Source organism: Pipistrellus hanaki (assembly GCF_964339955.1).
Source record: "Pipistrellus hanaki genome assembly, chromosome: 1".
NCBI classification, from domain to species: domain Eukaryota; kingdom Metazoa; phylum Chordata; class Mammalia; order Chiroptera; family Vespertilionidae; genus Pipistrellus; species Pipistrellus hanaki.
This window is the reverse complement of record NC_140503.1, coordinates 16118531-16140390: the sequence shown is the minus strand read 5'-3', so window position 1 is coordinate 16140390 and position 21860 is coordinate 16118531. Positions and strand designations below refer to the sequence as shown.

The window sequence follows — 21860 nt, the reverse complement described above, 5'->3', positions numbered from 1 at the left end:
CTGAGGATAGTTTTTCCATTGATTTTCTTTTTCAGAGAGACTGAAGAAGAGAGAAACATAGATGTGAGAGAGACACATTGATTGGTTGCCTCCTGCACACGCCCCAACTGGGCCACGGATTCAAACCTGCAACCCAGATATGTCCTCTTGACCAGGAATTGAACCCCAGACCCTTCAGTGTATGGGCCAACACTCTAACCATTGATCATACCGGCCAGGGCTAAGCACTTATTTTCTACTTTTTGTGTATCTGAACTGTTTTGAGCATTTAATCTGGATTATCTTGTTTAAATTTTCCAACCACCCAATGAGATAGGTATTACTATCATCTCTTTATAGATGACAAAACTGAGGCACAGAGATGTTAAGTCACTTGCCCAAGGTCACACTGTGAGGTAGGGATGGGGTCAGAATTCAAACCCAGACGAGCCTGCATGATCAGTCACACTGTAAAGACAAGAAACTCCACCTTCTCAAAACTCAATCCTCTTCCTTTCATGATTTCAGTATAGTTTTAAAAACCTATGAGCTTCCTGAGACCCCAGAACTCACTCTGCTTTGACACTCACCACATTAGTAAAAACAACTCATTCACTCATTTTTAACTCATTGACTCTTAGGGAAATGAAGAAGGGAAAATCTAGCTAAAAGTGGGCATTCTGCAATAAAGCAGACAAACAAAAGGTACAATAGGGCATGAACCCCATAACAAATTATCAAGCAAAGGCAGCTCTGCTGCCGTGCCTAAGCATGGTAACTACCATCTTCTTTAGCTGGCAGGGACAACAATGAGCACCAATAATTTAAATAGAGAAGCAAACGATTCTTTGGGTAGAATATAATTTAAATAGGGAATACCTCTAAAAATCTAATTTATCCTGAATATTCAGCATGGAGGGTGGAGGTGCCAATCTATAGAAACACTGAGTATCATAACTGGAACAGCATCTGAAGATTCATCTCAACAATCGCTCTTTCAGACTCTTCATGCTTCAAAAAAATATGAGTGCAGGCCAACACTACCAAGAGAGATTTAAAAACAACAACAATAGAAGTTATACCTCCAACAGAATCTAAGCTGGTGCGCCATGCTCATATTGCACTGCTGCAGTTATGTGTAATGTTAGGCGTCTGGATTACATCTTTTGGAAATGTTTTCAGAAACTGCAGTGTTCTCTTGACCTAAGTGGTGGCAAATCTTCAAACTTGGGTTTATGTTTCAAGTCAAAACTCATTTGTAGCCGACGGTGGTGAGTAAATTTCTATAAATTTATTTTCTCTTTTTCTAAAAGGGACAATATAACATAGCTGTTCAGAGCATGGACTTTGGAGTTAGAGAAACCTGGATTCTGACACTCGCTAATGTCTGCTCTTAAACACAAGACAGCCAATTTGAGCCTCAATGTCTTTATGCAGAAGGAGGGACTAACTTTATCTATCTGGTCAGTGTGGTTGGTAGATGTATTTGAAGCTTTCTATCTTCAGCTTTCATTATTATGCGTAAGGAAGGAGAATCACTTTTGACTCTGGAATGTAAGGTTCTGAAAGCACATCACAAACACACAAGTTTATAAGCTGTAGGCACTGTCATAGCCATTACTGAGTGTCATGACTTACACCATCTCACAATTGAGCCAATCCAGCTCAATCAGAAATTATTTTTTAAAGGCCTCTCAGCACACAAAACACAATCACAGAGTCTATGTACTGAGTTGGGGCATTTATTCACAGGTATGCCTCTTGGTGTTGGACAAAGCCCAGCCAATTATGCTATTCTGAGTTCATCCCTAACAACTCGTGGGAGGTGGAATGAGCCATGAAGAGAGAGGGTAGCTTTTGGTGTAATGAAAAATGAAGGAACTGAAGGAGGAAAAATAAATTCTCAAGGGCATGTTTCATCCATAGACTCTACACCAAGGGACTGTGGGAGGATTAGGGACAGACAGGCTGCTTCAATGGGCAAAATCTCGAATTTCAGAAGGGCTGGTTTCTGGAGCAGTGCCAGCCAGGTACAACAGGCTGGCCTTCTGATAGGAAAATTTTATTTGGGTCAGCAACTGGATTAACAAACTTTCCTTGGTGTTTGCCTAAAACTGCACATCTTGAATGTCCTGCCCTGCTTCTGTGGGAACAGAAATGAGTCATCAAACACCCAAAAATCTGAATCCTGAGTCTAACTGTCCTTATCAATAAAATGAAATGAGATTTCATGAAAAGTATTCACTATAGTGTCTGGAACACAGCAGTTGCTTGATACATAAGTTATTATAAATGGCTTCAAGCAAAAAAGGAGATGCCAAATATTGGATCTGAACTATTAATTTCTAGATTGATAGAAAATTTTAGGCAAGCCTGGCTAATTCTAGAATTTGTTGTATCTCGATTAGACCAACTGTACATCTTGAATGTATATTTTCTCAAAATACATTATACATTCTTGTTGATCTACATATATCTCACAATTTCATTTGGTTAAGAGAATTAAAAAATCACTTAATCAATTGTCTTTGGGAAAATCTATTCATAAATATCCAGCTCCTTTGCATACCTCACCTTTAGTTCCTAGAGAATGTGGTTCCACTGTGAAATATTTTTTCTGCATCTGTTTTGATCAATACTCTGTCTCTAAGGGCACAGAGTAACAGAGTTTGCAGGAGAATAGAAAAACAGGAGCTATTCATTCTGTCATTGTTGCCTCTCGCATAATAGACAGATGTGTATTTCCTATGGAGCTTCAGAGAGAATGTGGCAAAGACAGGAAGAAACTGGGTCAAAGGTCTTGTTATCTAGTTTTAGAATCCTCCTCACAGATGACCACCCTTACATTTCAAAACAATGACTCCCCATTTGTTTTACTCTAAGGTCTCTTTGTAAGGTCAATAAACCAAAACACCACATACTCAGGACCCGGATTTAGGGCTGAAAGATCTATCCTTCTGCCACTTGGAGAATTTATTGAATACACATGGCCCTCAATTTCCACTTCTGTAAAGTGAAGGGTTAGATTAGGTGATCTTAAGTTTGTCCTGCCTTTAAAACCCTGTACTTCATATCCACTCTCCTGCTTTTTTTATTGTGAAAAAAAACAGTGTGACCCACCCCACTCTGACCAGAATGAAGAACGTGACATTGCTTTGATGGGACACAAATGAAAGAAATGATAAAATGTGAACTCAGGCCAAAGAGAAAGACGTTACAGTATCATCCTGAAGCCATGTGATGTGCCTGCTTGTCATATATGCTTTCTTTCTCACCCTCTATAGTAACAATAGAAAAATATCTGAGAACCCTCAAAACGCGTCACTTAATTCCAACTTATGAACCGTCAAGACTAAGTAGGCCTGCAGAGTACCTCCTCCTGCTCATGTGGTCAACAGGTGAGCAATGGCAGCATCAGGGCAGTGTTCAAGTTTGAGTTCTGTAGAAGGGAGAAGTCTAACTGATGTCCAAATGGCTGAGCATCCAGGTATTATTCCTGAGCTAATCACAGCTAATGTTTACTGAGTACTTACCACATGCCAGGTCAGAAAGCCATGTGCCATACAGACATATCGCTTCATTCACTGTGTGAAGATCACCCTCTTTGAAGGGTCAGGAAACCAGGGCTGCAGAAGCCCAGGGTCCTGGCCATGCCATTCAGCTGCATTGTGTTGACAGTTGGTTCACAGTGGAGATGGACAGGAAATCTCCCATTTCCTTCCCCTCTGCCTTCTTTCCAGGTCCAGTGAGTCACATCCTTTCCTCTCAAGCCTGGAAGTCATGAGAGGTTGGATGGCTCAGAAAGTTTGATTCTGGACTTGCTCTTTGATTTTTTTTTTTTTTAAGTGTTTTCCTCTAAGCGCCATATGTTTCGATGACTACCTGTCTTCCATGGTCAAGTTAACTGATATCCGTGGAGCGCCTGCTCTGTGTTAGGCATTGGTTCGAGTGGTAGGTTTGAGCTAGGATTTGAGCTCAACGGCAAGTGCATGCTCAGGACTTGGAGAACAGGAAAAAAATTATTCCCACTGGGACTTAGATTCCCACTTCCTGGAAGATAGAGATAAATTTGTACTCCTTTTTGTATTGCACCGAGTTTTGTATCCAGTCATTGGCAGGTAAAGTAGTGTGGTATACGGGAAAGAGCGATGGCGTAGGAGCGAGTAGAAGAATATGGGCATAGGCCTTCATCGTCCCATTCTTGCCCAACCAGAATCTTTATACTGAGAAGGACCAAATGTCAAGGGGTGCTTTAGTTCAGGAAGGGCAAAGGAGAAAGGAAAAGGCTGAGATGCCTCTTTATCATATCAAAAGCAAAAACAATTCTTTAATTCATATTATGTGCCAGGCACCACGCAAAAAACTTCTGAGGTGACCTTATTTCTCAAAAGAATCGTAAGAGCAAGATATTATTAATTGTATAAAAAGAGGAAGGCAATGAGGCACAGAGATGTTAAATAATATGCCTGAGCTGTACAGTCAGAAGTGGCAGAGCTGAGATTTAAGAGGCTTTGCCAGTGAAAACAAAGGGATTTGCTCTGGAAAGAATTTTGTTAAAATGGTATTTACTCCTGACAGGTCTAGAAAGAGGCGAACTGCTAGGAATCCAAGAGACTGTTTATCGCTGACCTTCTCTGGAACTACCAAGGGACTTCAGGTATGAATGCACCATATTTTCATGTTATCTTTGTTGTATAGGGTTTAATCAATAACACTGCCCAGTGCGACATATGAGTCTCTGGTTTTGCTACTTGAAAAAACCCAATACAGTTATTTCTTGGCCTTTGGTCAACATGGCACATCATACTATCTCCATCTAAGTAGGTGAGTAAGGAGAGAGAGAGAGAGAGAGAGAGAGAGAGAGAGAGAGAGAGAGAGAGAGAGAGAGAGAGGGAGGGAGGGAGAGAAAGAGACTCTGTGTGTGTGTGTGTGTGTGTGTGTGTTGAATTTGTGGCAGTATATGCACAAAACTCAAAGCACACCTTGCATTCTTGGCTAAAATTCCTTCCTCCTCATTGTGAAAGGAGATTATGTGATTGTTTTAGTCATTCTTTTTCTGAAAGGGCTTTGGGTGGGATACATTCTGGCTGGGGTATAAGCTCCCACATACACCAAGCACCACGGCAGGCTACTGACACCCTCCTAGGGAGAGGGTTCAGAAGAGGAACTTCACCTGTCACATCTGCTCAGACCCTCTATACCTGTTCTCAAGATAAACTGAAGCTGCACTGGCTTCTGGAAGTTTGAGATTTCATACTTCCTACTGCAACTTAGTAAAATGCCCCTAAATCACTTTTCCTGCAAATCACAAACTCAGTGAGACCAGGATAAACAGCCACCATACTTCCTACCTAAGGAATTCTTGCTGCTCCTTCCTAGTATCTAGATTGGATCTGGTGTTTAAATCAAATGCCTCCCCCCACTCCCCCCCCCCCCCCCCACACACACACACACACTGTTTAAATACTGCCTAGCTCTGGTTTCTTGATGCATTTTCCTGTATTGATCATGCTATGCTGATTTACAGAAACTTGACAGTTATTTTGGAAATTGGTGTTTTTCTAGTTTTTAAAGCAAAGACATTTCCGGAATCCAGTCAGGTTAACTTTTTGTGTGTATGTAATCCATCATCTCTTGGAAGCAAACTCTTTGTGCCATTATTCAACACTTTGGGTAAGAATGCTTTTTAAGAAACATGCCTTTGCTTGTAAAGCCTGGCAGTCAAAAGAGAAGAACCCTTACAGGCAAATTCTTTAAAGAAGACAGAGAGCCCCATGCTTTCACTCCTCTTGTTGTCCTGTTCTCCTCCTTTCCCTCTTCTTCCTTTCTTTCCTATGTTTTCTTTTAAATATATATATATTTTTTTACTGATTTCAGAGAGGAAGGGAGAGGTAGAGAGAAATACAAACATCTATGGTGAAAGAGAATCATTGGCGGGCTGCCTCCTGCACGCCCCCTACTGGGGATCAAGCTTGCAACCCAGGCATGTGCCCCCGACCAGGAATTGAACCGTGACCTTCTGGTTCATGGTTGACACTCAACCACTGAGCCATGTCAACTGGGCACATTCCTTTATTTTCAGTCCATCACATTCATTCTATACATTCTATACCTTTTATCCTTCTATCCTGCCTGGGCCTTGCTTCAGTTCATGGATTCTGTCACAAAAGACTAATCAGTCCAATTAAGGAAAATTAAAACTTGACAGAGGCCCAAGTTTTGCCACCCCAAAATATGACTTTTGGAGTATTGATTTTAAACTAGTTACTAAGAAATCAAAGACTCAGAAAGAACTTCTGACCTCCCCCTTACCTGCTGAAAGGAATTCAGATAGTAAAACCTGCTTACAGAAAGGGCACATCGCCTCAGCATCATAAACAAGCTAAAGGTGGCAGATGGGAACAATCTAGCAGAACCTGACAGCTGAACTTCCCTGGGTCCCACTGTTTCCTGGTAACCCAGCAAGACTTTGTTTATCACGGCATTTGTTCTTTCTGGTCTACCTGTAAGGTATCTGCCTTCTCTTTGAAATCCCAGATCCCTGACCTCCCCTCCTTTGTCCAAAATGGCGTATGAACCTCAACGGCCCGACATGTCTCCAGATCTCATATTCTTATGGAAGCCATGCCTGCATATACATAGTAAAATTTGGACATGTTCTCCCGTTGGTGGGTCTCATGATTACCAGCCCAGCCAGAAGAACTTAGAAAGGTGGGAGAAAAGTTGCTTTCTTGACTCCCACAAACCTATCGCATGATCAGATCAGTGACCAGAATCCAGGGTTCTGGTTTTGTTTTAATTCCTCCCAGCATATTTTGGGTGTGAGGTGAGATGGTAGGAGAAGAGAAATAGGGAAAGTGAATTTTAAGATCCTTGAAAGCAGAGACTGAGATATAGTCATCTTTGCACCTTCCATTAAGCCTAATGCAGCATCTTCATTCAACACAGCTATATTGCATGCCTACATGTGCAGAATCCATGGTGAACAGTTTGTGCATTTGCCTCACATAGTCCTCAGTCTTGTGGGCATGAGAGAAAACTGATTTTTAAAATCTCCAAGAGCCTGGCCGGCGTAGCTCAGTGGTTGAGCATCGAACTATGAACCAGGAAGTCATGGTTCTATTCCCGGTTAGGACATATGCCTGGGTTGTGGGCTCAATCCCCAGTGGAGGGCATGCAGGAGGCAGCCGATCAATCTTTATCTCTCATCGTTGATGTTTCTATCTCCCCCTCCATTGCTCTCTGAAACCAATTAAAAAAACAAAAAACAAAAAAAACCCTCCAAGAAATAGCCCTGGCCAGTGTGGCCCATTGGTTAAGTGTTAGCCCAGGCACTGAGAGGTCACCAGTTTGATTCTTAATCAGGGCACATGCCCAGGGTTGTGGGCTTGATCCCCACTGGGGGGTATGCAGGAGGCAGCCAACTGATGTTTTGCTATCACATCAGTGTTTCTCTCTTCCTCTCCCTTCCTCTCTCTCTCTCTAAGATCAATTTTAAAAAAACACACACACCAAGAAATAAATCATTACAAACTGTGATGAAAGAAAGAACACACTTATCAGAAAACATAGGCTGGAATCCTCATCTAGCCTGGGGGTCATGGTAGACTTCCTGGAGGAGAAGACACTGAAGCAAAGATCTGAATATGAGTATGAGTTAAGGGAGTTACACTTGTAAAACATTCAGCAAAGCACAGACTTTTCTACTTTGAAATAACTGGAGTATCACTTTTCATGTGTGTGGGAGAGGTGTAAAAGAAATCCTAGAAATGTCATCTGAATCTTTCATTTTACAAGTGATGAGATTAAAATCCCCGCATGAGCTGCCCAAGGCCGCTCCAGCTCCCAGCCCAGAGCTCTTGGAAGCACGCTTTGCTGCTCAGTTGTTGGTCGTCTCTCACAACTAGAAAGACCATTTCTGTGTCCAAAACAGACTTAAAGGCAGTGGAGACATCAAGATTGAAAGGAACCAAAGTTTTATCACCCTGAAGCTGCCTTTTGGGATATCGAGTTTAAGATGGGGATTGAGTCTGCAACCAAGGTACACACTCCTGACTGGAATCGAACCCGGGACCCTTCAATCCTTGGGCCGACACTCTACCCACTGAGCCAAACTGGCCAGGTCTGTCTTTGTTTTCTATACATATGTGAATTCCCCATGCACATATACTATAATTTTATTTTCTCTTATTAATATGTCTATGTTAATGTAATAGCTCAGCTAGAAGAATTTAGAAGGTGGGAAGAAAAGTATTACTTTTTTTTTTTTTTTTAGTCCACACAAGATCAAGGGCTTATCCCATATTTAAACATCATGCAGTGGGTTGGGGATAAAAGGTTCTCTTTTATTTATTTATTTATTTATTTATTTACTTACTTACTTACTTTTGTTTTTTATATTTTATTGACTTTTTACAGAGAGGAATAGAGAGTTAGAAATATCGATGAGAGAGAAACACAGATCAGCTGCCTCTTGCACACCCCCTACTGGGATGTACCCGCAACCAGAGTACAAGTCCTTGACCGGACTCAAACCCAGGACTCTTGAGTTCGCAGGCTGACACTCTATCCACTGAGCCACACCGGATTTGGCAAAGGTTTTCAAAATTAAACTTTTAATACAGTGCTGCTTCTGAAGAATGGTTCAATATGTTCAAGTATTTTTTATCAAAATGTATTTGTAAACCAAGAACAAAGAGTGAATCAGGCAGATTTCCCCATCTGTGTGCAAAATAAAAACAACACGGAAAATGTCGGGTGGCCATGTGAAAAGTCAACCCAAAGTGATCCTGAATGCCCACTGATTTCATCCATTAGCCCAGCAAGAACAATTATCCCTGAGCTCTGACAGTCGCCACACCTGAGACTACACAGGAAGGAGCCCTTAGTAACAGGCTGGGATTTTTAAAAAAATTATTATTGATTTCAGAGCGGGAGGGAGGGAGGAAGGGAGAGAGAGAGAGAGAGAGAGAGAGAGAGAGAGAGAGAGAGAGAGAGAGAGAGAGAGAGAGAGAAACATCAATGATGAGACTCACAGATTGGCTGCCTCCTGCACATGCCCTACTGTGGATTGAGCCTGCAACCTGGGCATGTCCCCTTGACCGGAACTGAACCTGAAACCCTTTCGTCCACATACCGATGCTCTATCTTCTGAGCCAAACCAGCTAGGGCTAGGCTGAGCATTTTTAAAGAGCCCGTGCAGCCTCCAGGGAAGTTAATACCACCTAAGCAACTTTTCCCAACAGCTTCCTCATTCTTTTTCCTCCCTTTACGACAATGCTCCACCCAGTAAAAACCGAACACCTCCATTGCTCACTCTTGGCTAGCTGTCCTTCCTTCTCAGTAAGCAATGCAGGTACAGAGTTGATTAGAACTGCTGAATACAGAGGGAGAAACCTACATTCTGATCCATTCTGCATCTCCACACTTAGAGGTGAACCTGGGCAATGATCCAGGCGCCTAACTATTACTCAATTAAGCAATGGTAGTGAGCGAAAGTTTTCTAAGTGCTGCCAGGGGGTGTCTCTCAGAAGAGAGGCCTCATTAAGAGGGAAGAAAAAGATGCTATTGAGGAAGGATTAAACCTCTATTCCTTCCCAGCCTCATACCTCTTCAGGGGACAAAAGGTTGAAAATGTCCCTCCAATCAAAACAAGATCTCTCTCTGCCTCTCCCTGATTCTTAGCCCCTGCTTTATGTTGGCTTCTGTCTCCGCAAAGAAGCTGCTTTATTGAAACATCATAGAAAAAAACAGTTGTCCCCCAGACAATGGAGTCGCCTGCACACAGGCATTTCCAACGTAGGCCGGCAAAATTCTCAACCTGTTGCTATAGCAGCAGAAAGAATGTGATGTGAACAGAGCAGCTCTGCGAGATCCATATCCAAGTCCCTCCAGCTCCAAGGAGAACATTAACCCTTCACTGCCCTTTCTCAGGGACAGAAGCACCTAGGGGAATAAAGTCCTACATTTTTCTTAGGAGCGAGGTGATATAGTCTTAGCCTTCACTCACTCCTTCATTCACCCAACAGCTATTAATTTAGATTCTGAGCAAGAGGAGGGGTAGGAGATTAAGTCATTGCTAAAAGAACAATATATTATGTGGCATCAGTGTTGTTTGGGAGACCCATGAGGTTTTCAGCAAAGCCATCACCAGAATAGAAACAACCTATCCAAGATAACCAGCTTATTTGTTAATTATAGAAGACCCTATATATTCGAACCCACTGCAATTCTTTGCTTGTTTGCATGTGTGAATCTGACAACAAAAACACACTAAAAATGCTGGCTCCACTTATATCGTGCCTCCTACAAAGCATGAGTTTAAATGAGTTGTTTAATCAAATCAGTTTCCCACATGAAATAGAAATAACACTGTGTGTCAGAGAACAATTGCAACCAATTGCTGAACAGTCGCCAGGCAACAGAAATGGCAGGGAGGGCTCAGAAAATACACAGAAAGAAGCTCAATGGCGAGGAGGTCTTCTAAACCAGCGTTTTTCAACCGCTGTTCCGGGGCACACTAGTGTGCCGCGAGATGTTGCCTGGTGTGCCGTAGATGCAGACAAGACAAGAATTTTATAATTTTTCACTATTTTGTTTACTTAATATTTCATAATAAAGTAATTATAAAATACTTTCTTTGTGTTTATTTGATTCCTATTCAAGAGAATTACTTTATATATAGTCAATATAGGCACAGAGTTAAATTTTTTAACATTTTCTAATGGTGGTGTGCCTCGTGATTTTTTTCATGAAACAAGTGTGCCTTTGCCCAAAAAAGGTTGAAAAACACTGTTCTAAACAGTCCCCACCCCAATTTTTTTCTGTGGCCAAGATAGTAAGCTCAGGAAACGCCGCTTAGAAAGCACCTTTAATCAGGTTTACTTCCCCTAACACTTAAGTGGGAAAATCTCATTATTACTGAACACCAGACTTCCTTGTTTCCCATGGAGCATAAATACTAGGAGGGCAGGGTTTTTTAGCAGAATAAGCTCAGCAGGTAATGATATCCTCATGGGCATTTTGTGAAAGAAGACAGAATCAGTAAGATTGTCACACAAAAGCTGAAACACCAAAAGGACAGGCTTCTAATCTTGGTTGGCCAGTGGATGTGGTCTCAGGGAAGTTACCTAATCCTCTGCACCCCCCGTTTCCTCCCAGGTACATTTGATACATCACACGGTTCCAAAGACACAGAGTCATCAACAGCAATGCTTAGGCTAGGAAATCAGTGGCCTGTAATAAAGCACGCCATTATTATTCTCAGTAAAACCCCACATACTATGGTTTTTACCCTGGAGACTATCTGAGAATCTCAATCATATTTTAGAAAACTGGTTTCTTATCTGAATCAGAGGCGTAGGCTACAAGCCTTTCACAAAACAAATCGGGGAAAGATAGGCCATGAGGAAGGGATATTCACCAAAATCTCTTTTATCCACAGCAGTGTTGGGCTAGGGTTTGGGAAATGGTCCCCAAATGTTTGGACTAAACAGAAACTTTTTGCCCCAGAAAAAAGTGATGATAGCACAGGGATGTCGCATAATTTGAAGACTTGACTCTAAATAATGCCCCTCCTGGAAGTGAGCAGTGGGCAACCAAGCCCAGTGACCCATGGCCTTGACATTGCGGAGGATGGGGTGAGGGTGGAAATGGAGGCATTCTACTGAGATGCCAGTGCCAATAGAACGGTACTTCGTGCCAAGTTTGAGGTCCTTGCAGGAATTCTTTTCCCTTTAAAATTCCATTGGCTTGCCGAGACCGGTTTGGCTCAATGGATAGAGCGTCGGCTTGGGGATTGAAGGGTCCCAGGTTCGATTCCGGTCAAGGGCATGTACCTTGGTTGCGGGCATATCCCCAGTAGGGGGTGTGCAAGAGGCAGCTGATGGATGACTCTCTCTCATCGATGTTTCTAACTCTCTATCTCTCTCCCTTCCTCTCTGTACAAAATCAATAAAATATATTTTTTAAAAAAAATTCCATTGGTTAGATCATAGGAGCCGAGAGTCTGACACTTCTTGCACATGACAAGGAACAGGCTATTTCCATATGATGGACACTTTCTGCCTCTTGGTTACTCTGGGAGCCAGCTATGACTTCACCAGCATTTCTCAACAGGAGAAAGTGAAGCTCCCTTACACATCCTCTCCCAACAAGGAGGCTTACCTTCACGGTCCTAATTCCTCACCTCTCTCAGTGTCCATGCCCATGCCACATGGCTTTGCAGTTTATCGCTGCAAATATAAATTTCCCTGCCCTTTGACCATGGGCTTGGCCACGCAACTTGTTTTGACCGACAGGATGTTAATAGCTTGATGACATCACCAGAAGCTTAAAATGAGCTTGCTCCTGGGTGGCTTGTGCTCTTGTGTCTCTACACAGCCATGAGAACATGCCCAAGCTGACAGCTGGTCCAAGAGGAGGAAACTCCAGGTAAGCCCAACCAAATCAGCTGGTTCTCCCCACACCAACCTGCCAGCATAGGAGTTAATAAAAGCATATGATTGGATGCTACTGACAGTTTTGTGGTTGTCTGTAACGCATCGTTTTTGTAGCAACAGCTAACTGGTAGGCCTACTATAGTAAAAATCCACCTGCACTTTAAAGGTTAAAACACTGTTTGCTTTGTTTTCTTAACACATTAGTAATGGATCTCTGATTTCCTCCCCCACCACCGCCATTAGACTATACAGTCCTCCATGCCCAAGATTTATTCATGGAGGCCATGAATAAAATGTTCTAATTCCCAGGGGACACAATGATAAGAAATACATAGTTCTAGCCATCAATATGCACCTGTGAATTTTTTCCCATCCAGGACCAGGTCAATGTGCTTTAGCCCAAAGGTGATTACAAAGTTTACTTATGCAGCTGGAAGTATACCAAGTCAGAAATGAACTCTGAACCACCTCACTGTTGCTATTTAAGTAAAGGTGAACTGGAATCATTGCAACTTTGAGGAATGAAAGGGACTGATAAAAACACTGGATTATTGGTTTTCTAGCCAATCACCAGAACTTTCTATTCTAAAAAAAAAAAAAAAAAAAAAAAAAAGTCTTTTTTTGTTTTAGAGAGAGAGGAAAGGAAAGGAAAACACTGATGTGAGAAACATCAATAGACTGCCTCTTGCATGGCCCCAAGCTTACAATCTGGCATGTGCCCCAATCCAGAATCTAACCTGTGACCTTTTGGTGCATGGGATGACACTAAACCAACTGAATCACCTGGCCAGAGTAATCAATCACCAGAACTTTCTAAATTATAGATTCCTAGTTCTCATCTATATATAGTTGAATACTCTGGCACAAGGCCCAGGTGTCTGGGTTGTTAAAAGGTCTCAAAGTAATGCTGATGATCACAAGAATTGCATCCCCGCTATAGAATCTCTCCATCCAGTGCCTGAGTCTCATGCTGAGTTGTGCTAAGCATTTATGATGACATTAATAGACCCAAAACTGAAAACAGAAGGACCATCTCCAGGTGACCACATGTACCCATTCATTATTGTTAGCATAACAAACTATTCCAAAACAAGTAGCTTAAAATGAATTGTTAGCATAACAAACTATTCCAAAACAAGTAGCTTAAAATGATAAGCACTGATTATGCTCACAAGTCTGTGGATCTGGACCAGTCTGTCTGAGCTCTGCTGGGCCCACTCAAGTGTGAGGCCAACTGGCTGGTCTAGGATTGCCTCACTCACACACCTGATGGTATAAGACTGCTGTCACCTGGGTGACAAGGGTCTCTGGGACACAGCAAGTCCAGGAGTGTCCATATGGTGACCGGGCTGGATTCTGAGGGAACAGACAGAAGTATTCGAGGCCTCTTAATACCTAGGCTGGGGTCCAATATAATGTATACCTTTACTTCTGCACATTCTACTGGCCAAAGTAAGTTACAAGGCCACGCTAAGGTTCAGGGGCTGGGGAAACAAGCTCTATTTCTTTTTGTTGTTGTTGTTTTAATTGATTTCAGAGAGGAAGTGAGAGGGAGAAATGATAGAAACATCAGTGACAAGAGAGAATCATTGATCGGCTGCCTCCTGCACATCTTCTGCTGGGGAATCGAGCCTCTGACCCAGGCAAGTGACCTGACCAGGAATCGAACTGTGACCTTCTGGTTCACAGGTCGACGCTCAACCACTGAGCTGGGCCAGACTCTACCTGACAAAGAGCTACAAAGCCATATCACAAGGAACTAGATTCAAAGAGGGGAATCACTGGGGCCATTTTGACAACCAATTTATTCCACACCTAATATAATTGGAGAAAAAGATCAACTGCAGCCAACTGTGGTTTCTAAGTGTAGGCAAAACTTTTCACTCTAATCTCAAATACTATAAAATCACCAGATTGAAATTGAATCAGCTATTCCTCATTTCTACTGCCTGCACACAAAAGCATCTTATTGTACTTAATCCTCAAGATCTTGGTGTCAAACTAAAGCAAAAGGAATCTGTCTCAGCACTATTTTATTCATTATTTTATTCATTACTTATTTACTTATTTTTATTATCCTACCCAAGGATATTTTTTCACTGATCTTTTAGAGAAAGTGGAAGGGAGGGGGAAAGACAGAAACAGTGATGTGAGAGAAGCCCATCGATTGGTTGCCTCCTGCAGGCCACCCAGGGCCCTGCAGGTAGGAGCCTGCAACCGAGGTATGTGTCCTGGACTGGAATCAAACCCAGGACCCTTTGGGCTGCAGGCTGACAGTCCATTCACTGAGCAAACTGGCCAGGGCTCAGCACTATTTAATATTATCCTTCGGGGGTTTTAAAGGTGGTGTGGATGACATGCCATCCTCATAGGGATTGTTCAGGGCAAGTGTCTCTGTGATGTGTCTTCCTGGTTTGGGATGTGCCTACAGATGAAATGTGGCCGAAGGATCAGGGCTGCATCCTCCAAAGGATCCAAGGCATCAATAGGAGGAGCACCGATGCGTAGTAAAAAATATTACAGGAAAAAGATAACATACCAAACCAACAAAAAGCCTAAAGAGCAGGAAACTGGAGCTCACGGAAGATTACAGGCTGGGCCTAATGATACTTTAGCCACCAGCTGTGCCTAAGCCCTCTTCACTTTATATCCCTAGTTCACTCATCCTTGCCCTGTGACCACTTAGGAAATGCACTAAAACTATGGTGGCTGAACTCACAGCTATAGCTATTATAGCATCCCTACAACCAGGGTGCTGCTTTCTGGTTTTTAAAAAAAATCACCATGACCTTTTGGTTAGCTCCACTCAATTCTCTAAACACATACTTGTGAGGTCTGGGACAGCAGGGGGTGGTAGAGAAATGAATTCCAAAAAACACAGGATGACAGAGAAGCGGCGGAGGCTGGGCTGGGATACAGAGAGTGGGAGGAGAAAGGCAAGGTTGTTGAAAGTACCCAGTTTGGTTCCCATTTGTAAGGCCAGTTTTCAATCTGCCTGGTAAGGTCACTGCTTAAAAGACTAAACAGAAGGAGCGCGTGAAAACACGATGAAGGGGGAAAAAATGCTAGCTTCACCATGAAGATGCCTCAGAAATGCCAGATTCAAGAAGAAACCACACTTGTTTAGTTTATGAAGAAACCATAGGAAATTCTGAAACTGTGCAGAATAGGCCACCAATAGCAAACACTGCTGCCCGGCCACTGTGTCTCAGTGGTTGAGCATCGACCTATGAATCAGGAATTCACGGCTCAATTCCCGGTCAGGGCATATATCAGGATTAGGGCTAAATCCCCAGTAGGACGTGGGCAGGAGGCAGCCAATAGATGTCTCTCTCATGGATGTTTCTTTTCTTTTTTCTTTTTTTTTCTTTCTTTTTTTAATATATTTTTATTGATTCTGTACAGAGAGGAAGGGAGAGAGATAGAGAGTTAGAAACATCGATGAGAGAGAGTCATCAATCAGCTGCCTCTTGCACACCCCCTACTGGGGATATGCCCGCAACCAAGGTACATGCCCTTGACCGGAATCGAACCCGGGACCCTTCAGTCCCCAAGCCGACGCTCTATCCATTGAGCCAAACCAGTCTCGGCTCTCATGGATGTTTCTGTCTCTCTATTCCTCTCCTTTCCTCTCTCTCTAAAATCAACAAAAACATACTTTTAAAAAATAGCAAACACTGCCCACTCTCCTCTACCCTGGATTCTGTCCCTGAGCTCTGAGTCTGGGAGAGAAGTGGGTTTGGGAGGGATAACCATGTTTCTATACACCAATGCATAGTCTCCACAGTGCATATGCCTCCGGGGGCCAGATGGTTACCAGTATTGTTACGCCCATGGGTTGGAGTGGCATCCATTTGATTTTCAATCATAACTGAAAAGAGCCATAAATGTAAACCTCGAATCTCCAATAAAATCATCGTTATTGTTCCCACTCCCTTCTTGCTCACTCGGCAACAAAATAAATGGCATTCTTGGGTCACCTTCTAAAGAGCTGGTTGATTGGTCACTCTTTGCTTTAGATTTATTAGCCAAAGGGAAACCTAAGCTATAAGGAAGCAGACTACTGGCACTATTATCACAGAAACATTATAATGGCAATGACAAAGAGTTACTGATTTCAACAAGAAAGCATACTAGACTTTCCTAAAACTTAGCAGAGGGGTATGCACTCTAAGAAGCAGATTTGCACCCTGCCTGTGCCCTTCCTGCCTTTTCTTGATACACCAATTTTTAGGGCTGTTGCTTTTTGCTGGTCTAAAAATCTACATAGGGTCAGTGTAGGTTGCTCCTAACAGAGAATCCTTAAATTGCCCACACAGAGGTGCCAAGAAAGAAACTGCTGCATTCGTAGAGATACCTGGGCACAGGGCAAACTTCCACATGTGTCATGGGGGTGCCTCTGGCTTGGGCAGCTCCCGTCACCGTTCTCCTATAAAACCCCTTAGCTCAGCATCTTCACCTTCAAATGTCATGAGGACGTAATTCCTCTTGTCTGTTCAAAGAACAGGGCCGTCTCAGATGGACTATGTACGTAGTACAGTATCAAATTAGTATTATTATAGCCTTCTTCTTGAGCTCTCCGCAGGTATGAAAGCTTGGGCTCGGCCAGCACCAGAGGCAGCAGCTGTATTTCTGCCATGCCCATGCAATCCTTAGCCTGTGTTTGGAATAAGTTGTATTCCTTCATCTGCCCATACAATCCAATAGTTTGAGTTTTGTTTGTTTGTTTTTTTTTTAAATATTTTTATTGATTTCAGAGAGGAAGGGAGAGGGAGAGAGACATAAAACATCTATGATGACAGAGAATAATTTTATCTGATGCCTCCTGCACACCATTTACACACACACACACACACACCCGCCTGGGGATCAAGCCCACAACCTGGGCATGCGCCTTGACGGGGAATTGAACCATAACCTCTTGGCAATAATTTGTGTTTAGAGTAAGTTGTATTGCCTGCGTTTGGAATAAATATTGAAATCAGAAGCCTGTTAACAATGCAGCGCTTGATGGCTGTGAATTACTCTCACCCACAGCAGCTGAAGGAGAAGGCCTGGCATCAGCCCCCCACAACAGCCTGCTCCCCAGCCTCCTCCATGTGCCTTCCAACCCTCCCCTCAAAGGATTCTCGTCACACCATACAAAGATCTCTGTTTTCTCCCTTAAATCCCACTTGAATCCCACATTGAGCATCTGTTTTCTTCACAGAGCACCACAGATTTAATTCAATACTTCCATGCTCATCTATATTTAATTAGACCAACGTATCTTTAAACTCTTTGACTCAAACCCTTCCGCTGGCATCTTCCATTCAACACGAAGATCTTTTAAAAAGGGTTTTTCTGTTTGCTCGGTTTGTTTTGTTTTGAGGCAAAACGTCATCGTGATCTATATTAAAGCTCTGATAACAATTTAAGCTACTTTTCAACCGGTCAGAGGTGCTCATAAAATTCCCACAATCCTTAGCACCTTTCATTCTTCAAAACATATTTGATAAGCAATGTAGTCTTTCATTTCTTTCCCCCTTACAGGGCCAAAAGGGTAAGTTGTACTAACCAGAGGTAATTAGTATATTAAGTTTGGTTTCCAGGCCAGGCTATCAGGTTACAAGTTCTAATAAATCCTGCTGGGAAAAGACACTTCTTTGTCTTGGGGTGACTGAGAACTAAGGAATCAACCACACAAAAACCCTTCAATTCCATCAGAAACTCTCCCGTCTAAACACAATAGAAAAGAGAAGCCAAACCCCAAAGCAGAGAAAATGAATGAAGTGGTCCCTCTGCTGGCAGCCTTACCATTGGGAGTGGAGGTCCCCTCTGGACCCTCTGGACCCTCACACGGGCTCTGGCTGCTCCTGGAGTGAAGTGAGGGTGGCGAGGGGTCCAGGCCGTGGGTGCGGGTGGAGGTATGCTCCGTACAAGCCTGAACAGGACTCACCGCCGTCTGCCTGCCTGTCTGCCACTCCGTCCTCTCGTCTGGGTGGGAAGGGCCAAGATGAAGAAAAAAAAAAAATGTGCAGGTTACTCACTGGCCTTCCCAGGCAGGCGGGCACACCCAGGAGGAGGGAGAGGCAAGGCGCAGATGGGGAGCTTCCTCAGAGGCAGGGCTCGAGATCTTGCTTCTGACTCCTTTTGTTGATACTTCCTGAACTTTAAACAACCTGCACAGGCATGGGTACTTCGGGGAGGCAAATAACACTTGAGTAATTAGATTCCGGGGCTTAATGCAAAGGTTACTTTGAAAAGGCGATGCTTCAGCACACACACTTTCAGATGGAACTCCGGAATTGGTTTCCACTGTGCTCGAGCAAGAACGTGGCCCGGGAAAGGCAGGAAAGGGGCTCCCGTGGTGCAGGGGCTTGGAATGGCCTGGAGCGGGCAGAGCTGGATGGGATTCAGACAATAAATATCGCCGTCTTTCGGGCTCTGAATTGTAGAGGAACAGGATTGTTTGCCTTGCCTAAGAAGCACATTCTTGAAACAGGTATCTGAAAATCAAGAGTTTAGAAATGGATTCCCATTGAAAATGAAAAGAAAAAAAAAAAAAAAAAAGAATCTCGCCACCTGATAGTCTGGCCTTTGATAAAGGCTAAAATGAAGCTTTGCATCAATGGAGGGCCCTGGGGTAATTTGTTTTGGTAAGTTTGGTGTTTGCAAACAGAGGCACGGCAGTGTTATCATAGAAGGAGATGGACCCATGGAGCGAAGAGTGAGGAGGAGGAACTAACACCTCTTAGTACCACTCAGGACCATGATCTTCTCTCACTTAAGCCTGGAAATGCCCATAGGAGGCAGCATCATTGCTTCTCTTTCACCTTAAGCACCCTGAGACCCAGGGATTAGGCGACCTGCCGAGGGCTCGGCCACCCAGTGAGTGGAAGACCCAAGGTCTGGGCTCCAGTTTGCCTGGATCTAAGACCCACCATACCCCTGGGCAAGTCTTCCAACATTCCTGAAGAAATATTCTTCCAACATTCCTGAAGAAATATTCACTTGCATTTGACCTAAGGCTAGCTTAGCTTTTCTTAAATATGTACACCGGTTGCAAAACTGATACGCTATCCTATATAATAAAAGCCTAATATGCAAATTATCCCCTCAACCAGGAGTTCGAACTGGAGTTCAACTGTTCACTATGACGTGTGCTGACCACCAGGGGGCAGCATGGAACATGTCAGGCATAGGTGATGAGGCATTGGCAATGGACGGCAGTGGAAGTGCTGCCAGCCCCAATGGGCTTCCGGGTGAGCCAGGCTACAGCCACCAGGTTCACAGGGGCTGATTGGGCTTCCCATATGTTTGCCCAGAAGCTGGTATGCAAGGCCAACTGGGAGAGAGAGCATTGCCCACCCGGCTTCCTTGCAGCACCACTGGGCAGCCCAGAGGCCCACGCTCTGCCCCTGGCCCCTGGCTTGGCTGGCCACACTCACTGCATCTCCACATGGGGACTTGGACGCTGTGACTCAGGTGGAGGGGAGCGCATGGGGGCCCAGGGGCTCAGGTGCTGCCCAGGACCCAGAGGTCAGATGGGACCTGCCCTTCCATACCAGAGGCTCACCAACCAGGCCTAGGGACTGCACCTGTGCACAAATTTCAAGCACTGGGCCTCTAGTAGAATATAATGCTGCAGGATAATAGATACAATAGAGGTAAGAAAAAATGTACAATCAGATTTCTTTACTGTAGCTTCTCATGATCTTTACTATGCTAATATATATTATCAATTTCCCATCTGGGGACTTACATAGTGCCATGTTTCCTTCCCCAGAGCTTTTTTGCTTAGAAGGAGATCTTTTGGGTTTGGGAAGCACTGTTAAAGAGATGGGTTTTCTCTCTGCTGTGGTCTGAATATTTGTGTTCTCCCAAAATTAATATATTGGAGTCCTAATGCCCAATGTGATGGTGTCAAGAAGTGGGGCCTGAGGATGGAGCCCTGGTGAAAGGGATTAGTGCCCTTATGAAGGAGATCCCACAGAGCTGCCTGGTCCCTCTCACCATGTGAGGATACACCAGAGAGATGACCCTATCTGACCATGTTCACACCCTGATCTCAGATTTCCAACTTCTTTAACTATGAAAAATAAATCTCTGCTGTTTATAAGCCAGTCGGTCTGTGGTATTGTTTCATAGCAGCCTGAAAAAAACTAAGACACCTTCCTTTTCTGTGGTCTTCTTTTTTAAGTTTTCTGAATTTATAAGTCAAAGTCTACCTATTCTAACAACCAATTCCTTTCCCCAAAGGTAAGCACCATTAAAATTTTTCATGTATCTGCTTAAGGCATGTTTATGCATATAAAGCATATATGAATACGCTTTAAAGAATAACACAACTGGGACTGAAGTATTTATTCATTTAGGGGGTGTTTGTCCCCTGGCCTGCCCTCTAATTTAATGTAAACTTCATGTCAATGCATTTGCTTCTTCTTCTCACACTCACAAGGACCATCCATCCAGAAAGAAGTCCACACCTGGCATAAGTAGTGCAGCCCTGCTCTGATGTGTGCACATGTTTAAAAGATAAAAAGGCTCTTCTGCGGCCAGGAGTAGGGAAGGAACAAGCAGGCCCAGGGTCCCAGCTCTGCTATGGATGCTCCAGTCAAGCCACAGGTGGGAGTTCCAGTGTCCCAGTCTCTAGAGTGAGCATGAGAGCACTTCCCTTAGGAGGTGGATGTAGAATATTTATAAACAGCAGAGTACCGCACAAGAAGCAGGTAGTGACCAACTCCTGCCTCTCAAGACATGCCAGCTGGAGCCCGAGAACTGCTTTAACAGAGGAACCAGGTTATTTCTGTCGTTCATGATCCCAGCCTTGGCCTGCTCAGCTGCTGCTCCCAGAATAGGTCCATCAGAACACTGACTAGTTCTAGAGCACTGTTCCAGTAGGAAATGGGCCAGCTTATTTTCGTGTGGGTGTTTTTACCTGTTCTTCCTCTCCCTTCCCCCATCTCAGTCTCTCCCCACGAACCCCCTTTGAACAAAAACCTTTTCCTCCATTCCTCTTGCTCTATCAGACCTTCTGAACTACATCCTGTTCACATATTTATGAAACTAATTTCAAATTTCTGGTTATGGAAAATTTCAAATGCATATAAAAGTGAGAGAAAGGTGTAACAAAGCTCCAGGTACACATCACCAGCTTCCACAGTGAGCAATTCAATCAAACCTTGTTTCACCTCTATCCCTACCCACTTGGGAATATTTTGAAGCAAATTCTCAGTATCACACCAGTGTATCCATAAACATTTCTACATGCATCTCTAAAGGATAAGGACTCTGCTTGTAAACAAAACCAAAATGAACTATAATTACTTATCTAATATCCAGTCAATATAAAATTTTCTCCAAATACCTCAAAAAAAATTTTTGCACTCTGTTCAAATCAATCCTGCAATTAATTGATAAATGTTGCCTTTGCTCATCTAAAGTTTCTTTTCTCAGCTT

The 21860-nt window shown here is 43.4% G+C and overlaps 1 protein-coding gene across 4 annotated transcripts in view; it reads right to left on the bottom strand.

Moving 5' to 3' along the window:
* STON2 (stonin 2) overlaps positions 1-21860 on the bottom strand; it is a 129606-nt gene that overhangs the window by 33034 nt on the left and 74712 nt on the right. For 3 of the 4 annotated variants that reach the window (XM_084891460.1, XM_084891461.1, XM_084891463.1), the window contains one exon: positions 18216-18395. The exons of the other annotated variant lie outside the window; for it this stretch is intronic. In XM_084891460.1, the coding sequence (XP_084747586.1) occupies positions 18216-18395 (180 nt within the window). The remainder of the gene's footprint in view (positions 1-18215; positions 18396-21860) is intronic. 4 annotated transcript variants of the gene reach the window in all.